The sequence below is a fragment of the Culex quinquefasciatus genome, chromosome 3, assembly GCF_015732765.1.
Source record: "Culex quinquefasciatus strain JHB chromosome 3, VPISU_Cqui_1.0_pri_paternal, whole genome shotgun sequence".
In the NCBI taxonomy this organism is placed as follows: domain Eukaryota; kingdom Metazoa; phylum Arthropoda; class Insecta; order Diptera; family Culicidae; genus Culex; species Culex quinquefasciatus.
In genome coordinates, this window is record NC_051863.1 from 368,904 (window position 1) to 388,394 (window position 19,491).

At 38.4% G+C, this 19,491-nt stretch overlaps 1 protein-coding gene across 1 annotated transcript in view; it reads left to right on the forward strand.

Moving 5' to 3' along the window:
- LOC6046078 overlaps nucleotides 1–19,491 on the forward strand; it is a 50,328-nt gene that overhangs the window by 21,363 nt on the left and 9,474 nt on the right. The window contains exon 2 of the mRNA XM_038259243.1: nucleotides 18,426–18,979. Coding sequence (XP_038115171.1) covers nucleotides 18,871–18,979 — 109 coding nt within the window. The 5' untranslated portion in view covers nucleotides 18,426–18,870. The remainder of the gene's footprint in view (nucleotides 1–18,425; nucleotides 18,980–19,491) is intronic.

The window sequence follows — 19,491 nt, forward strand, 5'->3', positions numbered from 1 at the left end:
TTCTAAAGCTTCTAAAGTTTAAAAAAAATCAAAAAGATCTTTGAACCAAATTTTTTTTTAAAGATTAAAATCCGAATTAAACAAAATAATACAAATGTTATAAATTTTAACATATTTTTGATGTTTTTTAAAATTGTGAAATTCTTAAAAATAAAAAAGGATGGTTGAATATTTATAAGAAATATCTTTGAATTTTTTAAGACATTGTTTTTTTTAGAAAATTCAAAATTCAAAAATATTTTAGAAATATTTTTAAAACCATAATATTTTTAAAATTATAAAATAAATTGTTTAAAAAACACATTAGAAGATTAATCGTTAAATTTTCAACAAATTCAAAAATAAAAATATCAAAATTCAAAAATATTCAAACTTATTTTTTTTTCATTTTTGTAATTTTTTAACTTGTTTTTGATTTTTGCGGTTGCCTTTTTTCCTTTGTGGGTTACCCCTAGCTGTAATGACGACGAAAAATGATTTGTATTTTCACCGTCGTTGAAAAAAGATTTAAAAAATACTACGATTAAATAGTTCAATAAAGTAGCGTCAGTGGGGTTGACTATGAGAGGAAACGATAAAGCTGTCGCAATTTCTTAATTATGTTGTGATTATTCACCAGAAAATTCATTCGAAAAAAAAACAAGTTTGTAGTATACTATCGCCAAATAGAGACATTTTTTGCAAGAAATTTGTTTTGCATCAAAATGTTTACTGTAAATGTATTCAAACAAAATAATGTTTCATTGTCAAGATGTAGAGAGCTAATGCCGTAGAAAATTAATTAAACCAATGTTTAATAAATTTACCGGTCCAAGATCATGCTGATTGTTCTACTTTTTAAATAGAATATTAATTGATATTTTGCGATTTGTTTACAGTAGCATAAAATTCCTTAGGCATTTTGAGTTTCAAAAATTTTAAATCAAACTTGAAATTTTGAAAAAATACAAATAAATTTGCTCGCAGAAACAAATCCCATAAACATTCCAGCAAAGTTCGATTTTTTGAAACAACCTAAAAGGTGAAGTATTTTATTATTAAACCAAAGTCAAAAGTGGCCAACCTCCTATCTAAAAAAAAAAACACTTCGGTTTTTAAAAATGATTCAATTTTAGCGGCTCTTGAAAAATCGATAAATTTATTGCACCCTAATGCACCGGGGGCTTTATACCATTTTGTGGCTGTCCGCCCAATCCATCCTCTGGAGTGGGGCAGGGGCGGATTCCAGCTATACTTCAACGACCCATAGCAAATTCTGTGGCCGTGGCCCGCTCCAGCCTCGCAAAACAAAGGGGTTAAATTGTGCGATGATAGTATCGGGGGGTTGCGGAATTCTAACCGAAATGTGGTGCATGTCTTGTGCTCTTTGGCACGACGACGACGACCCAGAAGTCTGGCCAGGCAGGCATAACGGACAACCAACAACGGCCTGCCTTCTTATCAAGGGCTCCCCATGCGTACATTCGGTTCAAGGCTCGAGCGAGTGGATTCAATAAAAGGGGACCAATGGGGCTCGTAATTTGTCTAACTAAACGTCCGTTGTCAATATAATATTTATAACATGATGTTTCTGTAGCAATTTAATACACTCCCCCCGTTTCGCAGACATGCTGCCTTACGGTCTTTGTATCGAATTAAATATATCCGGCAACTGTGTACATTTATACTCCTTGCTTCAAATGGTTGCTTCGATGTTCTGAACCATGCCGCAGGTCAAAGCAGGCGTCGCAGACATATATTTCCATCGGCAAAGCCATCTATGTCACCAGGCTGTATCGTCTAAGCAACCACGAAACACTTTTATGACCTGTTTGACCAGGAAGTAAACAAACGAGCCATCACCGAACACGGAGGGAAAAAATCATCCCAAAACTGCGAGATTCTACTCGAGATGTTAGATCGAAACTAGTTTCAACTTTGACTCAACGTGCATTTCACGATCCTTTCGCACTTGCACGTGATGGGGTCACGGACCGTGCGACGGACTAACGAACGGAATTTCATTGGCTTTTATGGGCTGGAAAATTCCCATGGTGGCTATTTTGATTCGGAGCGCTCCCGTAACGAGGCTGACTCGTTTTTTCCTTTGTGTTTGCAATATATATCCTGCGGAGGATGAGTTTATTCGATACAGTGATTTTGGATTTTTCGAGGATTTCCAACAAACAAATAAAGCTGACAGGAAAAAAAACGGAATTAAACAATACCATTTTATTCTGTATTTGAAACGCTTTGCCCATTATCGGATCATTTTTTAAACCATTACTTGATTTCAATCCCCTTCCCCCATCGAAAATTTACTCAACTGTCCCCTGAAAGCACTCCGATCAATTAAAATCGTATCAGTTGATTAGCCGATGAGGGTGATTACGAGTCAGTGTTCTCGCCGCTGGAAAGTTATCCACGGCTCATCACCGGAACAAAGACCCGTAGCACACCAGGAACGAACTCAAGTTTTGCACCTCGTGACACAGAGCATGTCTCGTTAAATTTTCATGCCACGGGAGTGAACGCTCATTAATTATCCAGCAAACAAAATTAACATTAAAACGATTTCGCTCCCATGGCTTTTGTTCACACTTTTATCGGCAGAGACAGAATCTCGATGAGCAGAGGAAAAAAACAAGCTAAACGACCTGGATCAGGCTCATCAAGTTTCAAATTTGCCGAACGAAATTAATTTGCAAATGTACCAACTAGTACACCCGACAAACTCCGATTAAAACTTTGTCGTCACTGTGACTGGAACACTGCACGGAGGGAAAAGTGTGAAATCTTATTGAAATTTATTATCAGTCATGACAGGAAAAAAAAACATTGATGAATTTCTGTATATGAACGCGTGAATAACTTTCATGAGTTCATGAACAATTTTTTGAATAAATCATGGCTAAGATTCATGACATCACAACGATATTCACGATATCCGGAATACATTTTTTTCGTGTGGGATCTCGTTTCAGGTCCTTGTTTTCAACTAACCTCTAGAAACATTGTGTTGGATGAAGATTTTTCGTTCTCAATTTAGTGGCTAAACTTTTCCACAATTTCATTAATCCATATCAGTTGGCTAAAGCAAGTGTTCACACGCAAACGACAAAGCCTCGATGTGAAAATAAAGTATTCAACAATTTGCCGAGTTGTATGGAAAACAAAACTTGAGCCATTTTTATGTAAATTATTTCCAAAGCATCGACATAAAACGGGAAAAGTTTTATGATTCTACGCGTTTATTGCCACCTTTTTGCCACTTGCTGATCCTTAAGGGGGGGAGGTGATACTGTTTCGGTTTTCCCCATTCGAGCAAAATGGCGAAAATTGGGCGCCACACCAGGGAATTCAATTTCGCCGCCCACCACAACAAACAATAATAACATACCAAACTGTATTCAATTATAATTTATGACCAGCCCGGAATCTCAGCGTGCAGCTCGTGGGCTGCTCTGGCAGAAAAGTTGATCTTATACATTTTCCGGGGCCGAAGGCACCAGGTTTGGATTTGTGGAAATAACTACGTCCTAATATTGCGACAAATTCCAACACTTTGCCGCTCGCCTCGAGATGCTGGAATCTTGTCGAGAATTTTCCTCATCTCGGTTCCACCTGCCGGCGCAGCAGCATTTCGTCGAGTGTTAATTTCCAAGATTTTATGTTCTTCATTCCGCGCCAGCAGCAGCGCACCTAAGAGCTTTTCTCGTACCAACTGGCTTTATATTACGAACAGAGTCATGTTTTTGCTCGCGGCAAAACGTCGGGAAAAAAACTGCCTCACACTGCGTCTCGGAAGGATGCAAACAAGTTGTATAAATACTTGGCACGAATGATTGATGGAATTTACACGGAATGATTTTTCGCGCACGAATGTCGAACAGCACTCCGGAGGTATTTCGCAATAAAATACTACAGCATGTCCCCTTAACAATCACAGCAAGTCGCGCGCAAGCGATATATTGCGACCACAGACAAACAGACTTAAATCTGTTTAAAAAAATTACTAAACTACAATTTAACGGTCAATTTGAATAATCAGTAACTCACCACTGCAAAATTATATTCACCACAGCCACACGCGTTTGACACTTCCTTGCATTTCGCGCGTTCACAACTAGCAAAGACGTCTGGTTGTCTATGGACTCGGCCAAGAAAGTCACCCTTCCTTCCGTCGCTGTCCGGGCGGAAGCAACCACTCTAAACCATAAAACCACCCACCGTCCGACGAGACGGACTGGTAAAAAGTCTTGTTTAGGGGAGTAGGGCGCGATGAAATTTTACCGATATGTATAAATTCACCCGGTTTGTGCAACATCTTCATCCACTCACCGACTCGTTTACTTCTTGTTCAAAGTGGAAGACAAAGAACGATTCCGGTGGCAGTGGCGGAACTTGAATAGTGTGGAAAATTTTCTAGAAGAAGACAATTTTTCTAGATTTTTTTTTGGGACGAAATAATGAAAAAAGTTGTTTGTTCCTGTTTTCGTCAATTTTCTGTTCAGATTTTTTTTGTGGTTTTTGCGTAAAATGACGAAAATGCCAATTTTTTTAATCACCCTAACACGGCGTGGAAATATTTTTTTGTTTGGCCATCAGAGTGACCTACGCCGTGTTAGTGTGGTTCATAAAATGTTCATTTACATCGATTTTCAAAAAAAAAAACACACCTGTAAAAAAAAATAAATCCGCGCCGTTTGAACCGATTTTGCTTCTCTCGGACGCAAATGATATGCTTTAAGAGAAATAAAAATAATTTGAGAATTTATTCGTATGTCGTACAAAGCGAAACATATTTGGGGCTACTGAGGAGATTTCCTCTCGTCACCTTAAAAAAGTGGATTATCAAGCGGTGGTGATAAGAGCGGCCGGCAATGGACGGCTTTCATGGTGCTGAGAATTTGGTACAGGTTGAATTGGTTTTATTTCTAACTATCAATTCGTGGGCAACCTGTTCTGGAAACTCATCATGCATACATGACGAAATCCAGTCTCCAATTCGCCAAAATCACCGACTCCAAGCGAAGAGGTGAAATCAGTCAAAGATTGATTTTACATCTAAAATGTGAGTCTGATCAACAATTCAAATCAAGTTTGCCGAAGACATCAAACCGATCAGAAAATTTGCTCTTGACAAAAAGTTTTTTTTACGTGTTGATAACAGATAGCAGTTTTGTTAGACAGCAACCAACATTATGATAACTTGTATGGACGAACAATTTACGCAAAATGGCTTCTTTGGTTAATCAAAAATCTAGAAAATCATTTTCATAGAAAACTGCTACGTTATTACGAAAAATGTCACTTTTTCAGTCTGAATTGAAGTATAATTACATCATAAAAGAGGTAATTTTCAACCTTCCAAAATTACATTATTTTTTACTTTGTAGTTTCCTTATTCTAGACACGTTTCTCACTTTTTTCAAACGCTGCTTTTTTGCTGCTGGATAGTACTACAACTCGTTAAAAAATTAGTCAGGTAATTTTCTAACACTAATATTGAACTTACGGAAATAAACAATATAAACTACTATCTACACGGAGAAAAAAGAGTTCCCAAAATCGTGAACAAGCGTTCATGAAAATGGAAATCTCGAACAAGGTGTTCAAATCTCATGGTATGATTTTGAAAAACGTACCATGAAATTTGAACACCTTGTTCATGGTTCCCATTTTCATGAACGCTTGTTCACGATTTTGGGAACTCTTTTTTCTCCGTGTAGTACGCCCATGAAAATGATTCCTCACCTGGACGAAGCCGGGGACCGGAGAAAACTCGCGCGGGACGGGTGAAGAGCAGTGACTCTAATGTAATTTTCTTGTGGGGGATATCCTTACACTTGAAACCCCGCAAGCAAGCAGTGTGCCGGTGATGATGGCGGCCACCAGAGTTCTGTGTGCAACGGGGGACCACCCGACTGCCGTCATAAACCGTTCCGTTGTCATCCTAGCTTCGTTATTTTGCTGTCCCCTAGTATATATAAATCCAGCTCTTCCTGGTACCGGCTAAGTTTGTACAGCTCACTAGTCTTGTGGTTGGACAGTGCGCAATAAATTATTAATTTAGGATCAGAATTAACACAAATATTGCGTTACGGTGAATTGTCCTCTTGTTGTTCTCCCTGCTTTTCGAGAAAGTATATTTTCCCTCTCTCGATAAACTTATCATCTTCAAGGATCACGCTCTGCGTGAAAACGTTTTTTCTTGAAATTTACATTTTCTTAGGATGTGTATTCTTGGTCGAAATAATTTTTAAGCAATCGTTTCTTAAAAATTCAACCAAATTTCACAAAATATTTTTTCAGATAAAACGTTCCTTTTTGAAGTTCCCAATCCCTGCTGTCGTCTCGTTACTGTGCCGTATAGCTTCCCTCAACTCACCGCACGGGCTCGTCAGTAAATTCAGACCGGCCAAGATTCGTGTGTCTGGATAGCGAGAGTGGGGGTGGTTATTTTCCATTCCATCACCCTGCTGCTAAAGTTCGACCAGCCAGCCAGCGTGTGCAGATGATCTGCGCTTGTTAGGGTGGTTATAGCACTCCTAAAAATGGCAAACTTTGAATCATTCACAACGACCGTGAACCTCCCTAGTTTTCCAACACACACATGGCACGATGAGGGTGGCGGACGTCTGGAAAATCCGTACAAGTAGGGGGTGGTTTCAATAAGTTGGAAATGCTTCCACTCACTCACTTCATTGCTACTTCCCATTTTATACAACGGAAATGCTTGCTGCCTCTAGTCGATGTAGGAGCAGCAGATAGAACCAAGCAAAAACATAGCAGGTTCTGAATGGGATTCCCCCTGTTCTGCCCTTGCCGTAATGCTTCGGGGGGAAAAAAACGAAGTATGCTTTGTGTTTTCTTTTTATGCTGCATACGTACTGCAATCGTATACTGTTGATTTGATTTAGGAGGGTTGCTTCGATGTTGAAACTTTGTTCTCGAGATATATGATTGAATGCTGGCACTCTTGAATTTTCCATTTTAAATCCTTTTTAATCTTTTGCAATGGTTTTTCTATTCTTATTTCAAAGTAAATGTCCAGGAAAGCAAGAACAAGTGCCATCCTCACAGAAAACACAAGACACATTTTGCTGCTGCCATGGAGATAAGAAACAAGAGATGCAAATTAAGTAAAATCGCCCACTTGTGTAAAAAAATACATCTCCGGTAACCGCAGGCCAAAAGTAGCCGTTTTTCCGCTCCTGCAAAATGCAAAACAAGAAAGGATAAAGGCTGCAAAAGGGGCAATGCACCCCACCTACACACCAAGGAGAGATGAAACTCCTCTCGAGGTCGCTCCAAGTGCACAAGAGGTGTTCCATCAAGAGACAACAACAAATCTGTTAGCCGACAAGTGGAGCAGCTTCTAGTGTCGTTACGGTCTGCTTTTTTCCGGATGAGTTTTTCCAACGCAAAAGCCAGGCAGGCTTGGTAGGGTTAGCTCAGCATTGCCAATGAAGGCATTGAAGAGAGTTGTGGAAAGAAGAGGCAAAAAAAACGGGGGTGCGACAGAAACTGTGAGCATAAACAAAATTATTAAGGGGTAGGTTCGTGGCGCCGCCGCTGCCTCACACCAACCCTGGCCAGTCGATCGCAGTTGGCGACGAGGAAGTAGGGTGGCACGGACTCAGTAGGGTGAGGACAGTTGGAATTGTAGCGATTAGGGGATTTTGTGTCTCGACACGCGACTCGAGGGTGTTTTTGACGAAGACACGCAACGGGAAAATTGCTGTCTATAAATCGATCGATGCGTTGAATTGGCCGGGAAAATTTTAAATCCGTCAGCTGTCAAATTTCTCTGTTCAAATTCCAATTCCTTAGTAAGAACTATACAACACATTTTTAATTAACCAATTTTCAATTTTTGTTTTTTCATGAGTGGTTCAAAATTTATTGCATTTTTTTTAGCGAATCACTCTAATTTTGTTTGAACCTTGCTTTCTCCGGTACTAGATTTTCCATCATCCTAAACTCTAGTGCTAGTCCCCTGAGACCAATAAAAAAAATAAAAATAAATACATATTTAGGGAGTTCAACTTTTGATGATAAAAGTCAAATGAAAAACGGGAATTTAATTTTTTGGTTCACCTGCATTTTTTAAAAAGTCCTAATTATAACCTACAACTGTGCCGAAGACACCAAATCGGTAAGAAAATTCCTTCTGAAACGTGGATTTCAGTTACAGAAATTACATGTTCTTCGACTTTAAAGTTTTCTTAAGGTAGAATGAGTTCAGCATTACCAGATTAAACCAATTTTTCAAGTAATCAAAATTCATACAATCTCCTCTGCATTATTTAACTATGAATGTTAATCAACATATAAAAACATAAATTGGGAAAATAAACCGTGATAAAATATTTCATAAAATTAAATTGTCCGTCGATTATTTGTTCCGCAAGCGGAGTAAATATGTACCTACAAAAGCCATACAATGCAGACATCAATCGCGTGCTGAGTTCCATTCATGCAAGGAAAAGAATGAAAAAAAAAGAACTGTGTGAAATCGATTTTGCATCCTACACCCTATTATGCGGCCGCCACCACCCTTCAAATGGTAAATAAAATCTACCCCATATTACAGCAGGCGGCGACGGCGGCAACTTTGACCACTCAGCAGACGACTCGAAAGGGAAAACCCCTGAAATTCCAAAACTCGTCGTCGGTGGCTTCCCGCGGCCAGAACTTTCAATGCCTACTAATTCTAATGGTAGTCTCATTAGTCTGTAAATTATAGCGACGATACATATGGCGTATAATTTTCGAATCCTTCACTCCCCTATGTGTAGGGTAGAGTAGTCATCAATGAGACACTTTTGGTTTTCAACTTTCAACGATTTTTCTAATTTTTTCATCAGCATGTTTTAATGAGCTTTTAGTTGCATTATCATTCTTTTAATGTGTTCTAACATTGACAAAAATATGAGATCGATCCGACATCTACAGCCAGAGTTATTCAACTGTCTCATTGTAGACGCACTTGGCAGGAACAATGAGACAGGTGGGGAACAATGAGACACTCTACGAAAATCAACATTTTTCTAGCAAAACATCATGTTTTTGTATTGTTCCATTGCAGGTGACTTGCCTTGAACATTTTAGAGCAATTTTGCCAACATGAAACTTTTAATAACAAAAGTTACACTAAAAGTATTTCAATTTTGTAAAATCCATATATTAATACCAAATAACTTTGTATTTTTGGTTTAATGAAGTTTAAACTCTATAAATATGCCAAAAATCACTTTTAATTCATGTTTTGAAAGATTTCCATCGATTTTGAAAAGTTTATTGAAGAAAAATCAAAGTGTCTCATTGTTACCCATGGGCTGAAATGAGTGGGGAACAATGAGACAGCCCTGGATTCTGAGTTTATTCTAAATTTTGGCCAAATCTAATGAAAGGACATTGTAGCCCAACTTAATCCCTATGGAACGTCGAAAGAAATTTGAAGAAATATTAGTTTTGGTGTAAATGGCAGCCTACGAGCGAAAAAGTAATTTTTGTCCATAATTTACTTTTACACCCCAGAATCAAACATTTATGAATAACTTTTCAAGGGAGCGTCCATAACCAAAGCCACTAATATGGCAGACGTGTATCCAGTAGACACACCTTTCCCCCAAATATGAGCCTGATTGGTTGAAACTACGACTTGTGAGAGCCATTTTATCATTGTTCCCCGTGTCTCATTGATGACTACTCTACCCTATTGTATAGACACACTTTAATGTTTGCATGTGCTGCAACTTTGAGGAAAAGGGAAAAGGTGCATTAACAGGGTTGCCAGATTGAAAAAAAATAAGTTCATTTAAAGTATGCAGAAAAAAATCTGTCATAATCGTTTAAATAAATTTACCTTTCAGTCTGAAAGTTTCAGCTAATGGTTAATAAAAAACATCTGGCAACCCTGGGCGCATTATAAAGTTGCATGTGGAGGGATCATCAAAGGTCCCTTCAGCGTGGTGAGGTTGCTGACAAACGCAACGACGACGATGACGATTCCTGTGAAACAATGGTACTTACAGTTCCCGAATCTTGTGCAAGCCTTAAATATCCATATGTGGTAGAGATTTGCCTTATGGCTTTCTACATTCGTACTGAAGTGCAGCATATTAGGGTGATACGGGATAAAGCTGCAGATGCATCTCGCATTCGAAAAGTGGGTGTGAGATGCATATTTCCTAGCTTATTTTTTTTTGTTTTTCATTGCCTACATTCATTTGAATCCGTCTGAAAGGCGAAGAGGAAGCATCCCGTGGCCCCCCTCCGCTCATTATGAGCTCTTTCTGCATTACTGTGTGCCATTGTCTGGCTGATGGATTATGTGGTTCATGGCGGAGATAAATAGCTATAGGAACCATTGTACCCACCCCGCCACGAGGACACGAAACGCTGCGCGCCGGTGTACAAAGTGAATGAAATTGGTTTCTTGAGAGCCTTCGTTGATAAGTGAGCCACGATTAATTTCACCCAAGCGCCTGAAATTTGAAGAGTTTGAAGCCCTGCCAGAAAATACCGACCACATTTCCGGACGTCGGATTTTCGAAATGGAAATGGAAAGCTACGGGAGATGAAACATCACAAAATGGCAGTGCCGGTGAGGAATTAATGACTCCGGTGAGGCGAAAAATTTAATTACGATTCAGGTCTAGAGTTACATGGTGGACGGGATCCAATCCGCGGTCAAATTTTGGGCGAATCGGTTTTGTTGTAATTTGAGCACCACGCAACCCCGTTCCAAATATATTCAATAAGATTGGAAGCAAAAACAAATTTAAAATACACTTTTCACATTATTTGTTTATTTATCCTTTATTTATTCACCGTTATGGCTGGATTACCAAATTATTACCATTTTTTTTTGTCGTTGGTCTCAAATTTGAACTTTATGAATACCGAAAGAAATCTAGACATATCTTATCAAAACTATGGCGATGCTTTAAGGATTATATATATTTTTTTTGCAATTCCATTCTGATTCTACTTATTGCCATAAATAACAGTACTGAAATAATAGTTAATGCAACAATTGCAAAAAAAAGATTTTTTCACCACGAGTAATACTTTTATCGCACGAGGTTTACCAAGTTGGATAATTAAAACGATTGCTGAAAAAATCATGTTTTGCAACGAACAAACACAATTTTTTTAAAAGTGAAACCGATAAGTGAAACTTCAAAAATTTTTTTTTTGTATTTACTTTTCGATGCTTTAAAGTTGAACTTTCCAGCACTCAAATAGATGCTGAAAAATATTTTTCAGCACTGTTATTTTAAGCGAAGAAATGTAGTCCGTTTCGTTATATGAAATAGTAAGTAGTTTCAAACCCGGAATGGAAAACTTTAATTTAGTACTTTAACTACTACCGTGAATTGGAGTATGAATCTCGCAATCTACAAAAAATACAAAAAATAGTTTAAGGTTTCCAAACCAAGAGAAACCAAAAGATGGAATTTTCAATAAAATTCCTTAAAACTAGTTTTTTAATAACGATATCGATTTATATAACAATTTAAACTAGATACGAAGGGACCATTCATAAACCACGTGGACACTTTTTTGGGAATCTGTTACCCCCCCCCCTCGTGGACATTTGTCCATACAAAAAAAAACTTTTTTGTATGGATCGTGGACAATCGCCATACACCCCCTAAAGTGTCCACGTGGTTTATGGATGGTCCCGAAGCACAAATCAAAAGTTCTCACATTTTTCATAACTTTCTTTTTTGTCCATTTTTTATGATTTTTTTTCCGAATAGCTTACAGTCGGTTTATAATCATTAGTTTTCAAATAATCTAAGATCTGAAAAAAATGTTTGCAAAAAAACCCTTTTTCGATCGAAAATTAGCTGACCGCGAAGAAAAGTTTTTTAATGAACTTGAATATATTAAAAACGCAGGGGAATGCATTTTAAATTACTTCAGATGATTGCACTCAAAATATCGTAATATCGGGGAGGGGGTACCACCAAATATTAAAAAAAAATATATATCATATTTGTTTTTATTTGTCCGAAACATTGTGGGGCATAATGTTAAAATCATGCCTAGAATTTCGAGAAGGCCAATTATATATTTTCAAGGTCTTTTGAAATTTTATGTTTGATTTTGAAATTAAGAAAATAGGTTTAGGCTGGTACAAATATTTTTAAAAGTTTTTGTCACCCCCCCCCCCCCCCCCTTCAAAATTGGTCCGAAAAATCAGGGGGCAAAAAAAATATTTTTACAATAAACTTCAAAATTTCAATGAAAATTCAAGTGCAACCAGCTGAAATCAAATTGAAATACATTCTCCTGCGTTTAAAATCATTTTTAACATTTTGGCCGAGCTTCCGTGGCCGTGAGGTTACGGGTTTCGCCTTGTAAGCGGAAGGTGATGGGTTCGATTCCTGTCTGGCTCGGCAAAGTCAGATCCCTTCAAAGAGTAATTCTACTCACTGGGAATACTGACCGGTAGGGGATGGGTTTCGACTAGCGGCGTGCTGGGTTTCCAATCCAGAGGTCGTGAGTTCGATTCTCGTACCGGGATGATGAAGTTTTTTTTTAAAAAAACATGTTTGGGTTTACTGTCCACCATTGAAAAAACGGCTAATATCCACTTTTGGCAAAAACGAGATATCAGCACCAGGCGGTAGAGGATGTTCCAACACATCTTCTGGAACTTGAATTTCACTGAAATAGTGTTTAGACTCGGCTGCCGATGCGAAAAACCAAACGGCTAATATGCCACTCTTATGGGAAATTGCCTTGACGGAGATTTTGTGACAAACACTTAAACGCGTTTTTCTCGGAATACTTGATTTGGCATAATAGCCGAATTTTTAATTATGGGCAGTTTATTAAAAAATCTTAAGATTTTTTGAAAATTTTCGATGCAAAATCTTTTTTTTCGATACAATTTTTGTTTTTGTCAGATCTTAGATTTTTTGAAAACTAATGATTGCAAAACAACTGAACTAGTGTAAAATGCATTTTAAAACACTTTTTTCATTTAAATATGAAGACTATGGCTTGTTATTTGAATTTTTATATTTTTTTATTTTTTGCCCCCCCCCCCCCCTCTTGACCACGGCCAGGGCCGAGGGACAAAAACTTTTTTAAATATTTGCATCGGCCTTATTTAGGAGATTTAGAACGTTTAAAATCAGACCAAGAATTGTCGAGATAAAAATTAAGGCTAATTGAAACATGAAATAAAATTTATTGATTTTAATCCATTGCAATGCTATTTCATACCAACTACTTGTTCGATTTTTTAAGTCTAAAAATGATACGGTATTTTAGAGATGGACATACATGAACATCAAAAAAAATCTTCGTCACATGAAATGGGAGACGCCGCCTTATTGCCAATCTCCAAATTTCTTTCAATTAAAGGTAGGTCGATAGTCTTAGAATGTAAAAAATCGTTCTCCAAGAATTTTCAGATGACAATAACATAAATTTGAACCCGTTGAAGTCAAAATTAAGGAAATAATTAGAAATCACACCCAAGTGTTCCCAGCTGGCCTGTCACTACGCATCAACTCCAACCCAACTGGAAAGTTGTTGCTCGCAGAGTGACAGTCGATCTCTTGATAATCCGGCCATTGTGCATGTTTCCATAATCGTGGGTTTCGTTGCCGGAAACTATCCCAAAAACCACACAGGAAGACGCCCCAGTCAGCAAGTGAAATGTGTCGCCGCGCGCACGTGATATTTTAAAATTAATTAAATCCAACGCAAAGTTTTCCCTTCTTCTACGCAATCCCACACACACACACAGAGCCAAATCCAGCAAATCACAATGCTATCAGAAATCGTTCATCAGCGGCGACCGGGGTGGAAGCGAGTGAAAAGTTGTTCGAGACCCAAGTTTTCACAACTCGGGGAAAAGCTGCGAAAAGGCAGTACTTTAGGAACATCCTCTGATGCTTTGTGGACGATCCCGGGTTGGGTTGCGCGGGAAGAGAAAAGTGTTTTGTTCGGAAGGACCCCCCGAAGGAAGAAAGTTTCCTTCACACCCCACTTGATGTACTGCAATAGGACTAACAAGGGATTGGGGGGGAGGGGGAGAAGTGGCCAACAGCGCAGAGCGGTGGGAAAATTTAATAGTGTTCCTCGAAGGAGCCAAAATTGAAGAACGTGGTGTAAAGATAAAGTTTAATGTCGTCATTTTTCGTCCCTCGTTTGCTGGGTCAGAGTGAGAGATAGAACCTGGAGCGCCAAGAAAAGTCTTGGGGTTATTGGTTGCAACGGCTGATGGCAAGATGAAGATGAAAGCTCTCATACATCGCCTTTGGGGGTTGTTTTTGTGTCCGGGTGGGTGAGCTTTCCATCAAAACATGCTACGGAGAAGCAAGAGAGAGATAGAATTGAGATCAGCATCCTATTTGGATAACACAGTTTACATTATGTCTTCTAATTTACTGTGCTGTGAGGCGACTGAGCCACTCTTGTTAATTTTTAATTTATTCTGAATGAAAGCTAATAACAAGGGGAAAACCACTCTGCTCATTGCCCTCGAGTAGGCTGTGCCCTGAAGTTGCCCAAACGTGCCCGAAGGTGCCCGAGTGAGCCCTGAAGCCAAGAAAAAACTGAACGGTGCGTAGCAACCGTGTTACTTTGTTTGTTTATAAAGTTTGAACAATTCTGTCAGATTGGGATTCGCTTAGATTAAATTAATTTTCAGTTTTGATTCACTGGAATAATTCTAATGTTGTAAAGTTTGCTCACTTCTTTTTTGGTAAGAAGCATTTAGTAAGCTATAGAATGTCATTTGATCAGATCTTTGCTCTTCCAGGAAAAAACTGAAGGAAATAATCCTAAACAAACCACTAAGAAGTGGTCCCGCCCAGCTCATTTTGTTGATGCGTATTTCAGCGATGACCCGAAGCTGGTTCCAGAACTGAACAGTTCGTGGTCGAACGTGGCCGAAAAGCTGTGTTTCGACAAAAACACCATCAGTTCAATAAAATTTAACGAAACATAAAGAAAAACGTTTTTAATTAGAGATAAAAAGGACATTGGATGAGTTTTACTTCAAACAACAGGTTGATTTTTCACCATTTTGTAATGTTCAAGTGATAAAATATTGCAATCATCGGGGTTACATCTATTCCAACAACAACCACATCGAAAGCTTCCAAATGTACATAGGGGAACAGCATCTAATTCCAGCGTGCCTCTAATGTTGGCAGGTCAGAACTTTGACATTCAATTAAAGCTGATTAAAAGCGTTTTCAACTGAAATCGAGTGATAAATAGCTCAATAAGAAGTGAGCAAGCAAGTTTGTATAAAAAGTTTTGCAAAATTAGTTGTTTAAATAGTGAAAATCAGTAAATTGGATGGAGTTAGGAGCGAGTGCTTAACCTGGCAAAGATACGAGAATTTCCCCTAAATCAACGATCTCTTATGGCGTCATCCATAAAGTGTGTCACGCTAAAATCGGCCCAAATTGACCCCCCCTTCCCCCTATGTCACACTTTGTCACGCTGGCTCCGACTCCCCTCGAAATGTACGTCACATGTTGTAGCCCCTCCCCCTCACAATCTTGTTGTTTTTGTACAATTGTTTCATGATTTACTCTGTTTCTTGAAGCCTTGTATCGTATTTGATTTCTGACTAAAGTTTATCAAACATTATGCCCCCCCCTCTAGTCACACTATGTCACGCTTGCGACAACCCCCTCCTCCCTAGAGCGTGACGTACTTTATGGATGACGCCTGTTTTAAAATTTGATCTTGATACGTGATCATTTTCTGGACTATGAAACGATTGACTCATACAAAACTATTTTCTACACCTTACACCTCTTTAGAACATAGTTTGTTTTTATTTTTATTTTGTACAATTGAAATACATTATAAAATATTGAAAAAATTAAGCCTTTCCCAAAGCCGGATTTGATTATTTTTATATTTTGCTTCACCGAATTCATCTTTAGGAACGAGTTTTTCTTTCGACATCTAGAAAACAAAAGTGGGTTTAATATTTATAAAGTTATGGTTAAGGAGCTACTTTCCATCTCACTTGAAAACAATTTGTTTCTATGGCTGGCCTATATATTTTTTTTTTTTTTGATTACAAATCAGTTTAATTGAGTGCATTTTCGCAACCAGAAACAATTCTTCGTAGCATTTAAAATGTCAGAGAAAGAAACTTGATTTCTTTAATATTTTGAAATATGTTTTTCAATTGTCAAAGTCAGAAAGAAAGGTGCCCGAGCTTGTGCCTGAAGGTGCCTGAAGGTGCCCAGAGTTGCCCCAGAACGTGCCCGATGGTGCCCAGGGCACTTTGATCAGAGTGGTTTTCCCCTTGGCTAATAACATAATTTTAATACCAAACACACTTTAGGTAAATAATGTCGTTACTTTAATCATTGTTTGATTCAAACAACTGATTGCAGTTTGATCTTCTCAGTGTTTTTTTTTTTTCACTCAATTTTTAATTAATCATTGTAAAATTCGGAACTTTTTTTATTAGTTTCTATAAACAAATGCAGCTACATCCTATACAAAAAATGGAACGTAAGTATTCGACAATTTGAGCTGTGAATTCACATATTATGACAGCACCCTTCGGCAGTGTGGCAGTGCGTGGCCGAATGGTTACGCTGTCCGCTTTGTAAGCGAATGATTCTGGGTTCGATTCCCATCTGCTGCAACCTTCCATCGGATGAGGAAGTAAAATTTCGGTCCCGGCCTTGGTTGTTAGGCCGTTAAGTCATTCCAGGTGTAGGAGTCATCTCCATGCCATGAGTACAAACAACACACCAAACCAAGCCTACTCCGGTGGAATCGCTGGCGGCGGTTGGACTCACAATCCAAAGGTCGTCAGTTCTAACACTGGGGTGGAAGGTTCCGTGGAGTAAAAGAGGTTTGGGTGCTCTCCCCATTCAAGCCTTCGGACTCCTAGGTTCGAGCAGAAACTTGCAATAGAGACCACAAAAGACCCGGGGGTCGTTAATGTGGATGGTTTGATTTTTTTTTTTTTTTTTTTGACAGCACCCTTCGACAAAGTTGTAGGGAATTGAATTTCCTACAAGAATCTAACACTTGAATAATTTTGGGCTAGATCTGCGCTACCAAAATCCTGTAACGATGCTTTTGCCCACAGGGAAAGAAATGTCAACTGGCGAAATCGTGAATTATACTCATGAATAAATTCCTTCGTGGTCCGATGAACCGATTTCGATTACGGGAATTCATTATTTTTCTTGCATACATCTTTGCGAATTTCCCCTACAAACTTCAACGATCTATCGGGACCCTTAAACCTTAACTGATTTGGCTCAATATTGGCACGGTTACTTATTTTTGCCTGAAGAATCGAGCCCGGGGATAAAACAGAGTTAAAAAAAAATCTCTGCTTTCTGATCGATTTGAGGTCTTGGGCAAAGTTATAGGTATTGATGAATGCTTAAGGAGCTACTGGACAATGGAAAAACAAACAAGCAAACTCGCACTTATTGTGTTTGACAGTTTGCCAAACTCGCAAACAAAGCCAAATGTATGCAGAAAAACAAACAAAAAGTTGCGAGTTTGTTTGTCGTAGTCTAATACTTCCCGATTTTCAAATTTACTTTTTACAAAGAGATCAAATTCTCTCTCTTTTTTATATATTTTTTTTGGAGAAAAATAACCCGCAAAATAGAATTCGCAAATTTCGCAACATGCTTATTCCTCATTACAGTTATGCTACTATAGTCCAGACTCGATTATCCGAAGGCCTTGGAAAATAAATCATTTTGGATAATCGAATCTTCGGATATCTAAATAAAATGTTTTTTTTCAGCTATTCGAATTTGACTACAATGGGGTCGTGGAACTCGAATTTGATGTTAAAAGTAAGAAAATAAAAAATCAACTTGTTTTTTTTGTTCATGATTCGATAATCGAGTCTGGACTGTATAAATGAATTTACGAAAAAATCTAATCTTTTACTTTTTGTACGGATTTCTGATACAAAAATTCATTTTGTTAAACAGAGAAAGTTTTATGTGTTTTTTTTTTTGCTTGTTTATTGAAATAGCAAAGGTAACTAAGATTGGTGACGGAAAAATCGAATTATTTGAAATTTCAAATTCCCAAAAAACAATTCTTCATTCAAACTTTGGAGAAAAACCATTCGGTCCTGTCTAAATATTTCTGAAAAATTCAAAGTTCAAGTGTTTCATGCTTCCCTTCATGCTTCATGCTTCCCTTCATGCTTCATGCTTCCCCTTTTGTCATTTTTTGTAGGTGAGTGTAATCATCCTAAATAGTCACATGACATTTTTCCTAGTAGAAAACATTCATCAATCTCACAAAGATAAGAGCACCCCACAAGACGGTCGAGTCGATGATTGCTCCTCTCCAAGCCCAACATCTCAATCTAGGATTTAGTTAAATTATGCGAAAACAATATTCATATCCCTCTTTTCTTCTTTTCTTCTCCTTCCTTTCAGGTCAAACCACTTTGTCCTTATCACCGATTCAGACCACATCCGACCCGTTTAGTCTAGTCCCTTTCCTCAATCCCAGCTCGGAAAGTGGCACACCGTCAACATAAAAAAGGAAGGAGCAAATTTCACATGTAGTGAGACACCGGACCGGAGGCACTTGGGTCACACTAGCAGCGTGTGCGTAACTCTCAACATGTCGCACGCCGCCGACCCGCAGCTCCGTCCAGATCCAGTCCAGGACACCGTGAGCCACCCCAACCTGCCTCGTCGCCGGTCGACCGGATTACGACGACGGGTGGAATCAGCAGAAAGAATGTAGAATGAAAATTCCAAGCATCAACAATTACATTGTCCACTTGTGTGCTGCTGCTGCCGTGGTTACAGCTGCTGGTGCCCCGAGGACACACTCGTCACCGGCACCACCCGGCGTTGGGTTGGACAACGCAATATGCACATCACTCTGGCAGCTGGCGGCAGTGGCGTCCGCGGCGGGGGAGGTGGGGACAGAAAAATCCTACTCGCCTGCGTACACATCCTGCTCGTGCTGATCAACGATGGTGAGAGCGTATTTTGATTTATGTTCCTGGACCCTTCTTTTTTGCTGCTGCTGTTGAGTTATTCTCTAAGTTTTCGTAAAAATACTTTTCTTTGATATTTTTTTTAATTCAATGATGAAACATTGTCTAAGCATTGCCTGTGTGAAAAAAACCATTTTGCATCATAAGTTCCAGTATCTCGGAATTGATTTTTTTTTTTGCAAAAGTGGATTTACTGTTGAGGACAGTTCAGAAAAAATAGGAATACCACTTTTTATCACTGACAGTAAAATATAAGAAAAAGCTGGTCCAAAACAAGAAACTTGTAATTGAAAATGCCTTGATATTATTATTATTATTTTTGATAAATTGACACATGCAATACTGCAGTTACTAGTAACATTTTCTTGCAATTTTTAAAATATTAAATGAAAGAAAAGCACGCCTGCCATTCCTTTTGCGAAAAGCTAAGAAAATGTCCTGCGTTTTTATTTAAATTCAATAATCGAACAACTAGCTGCAGAGATTAAGCT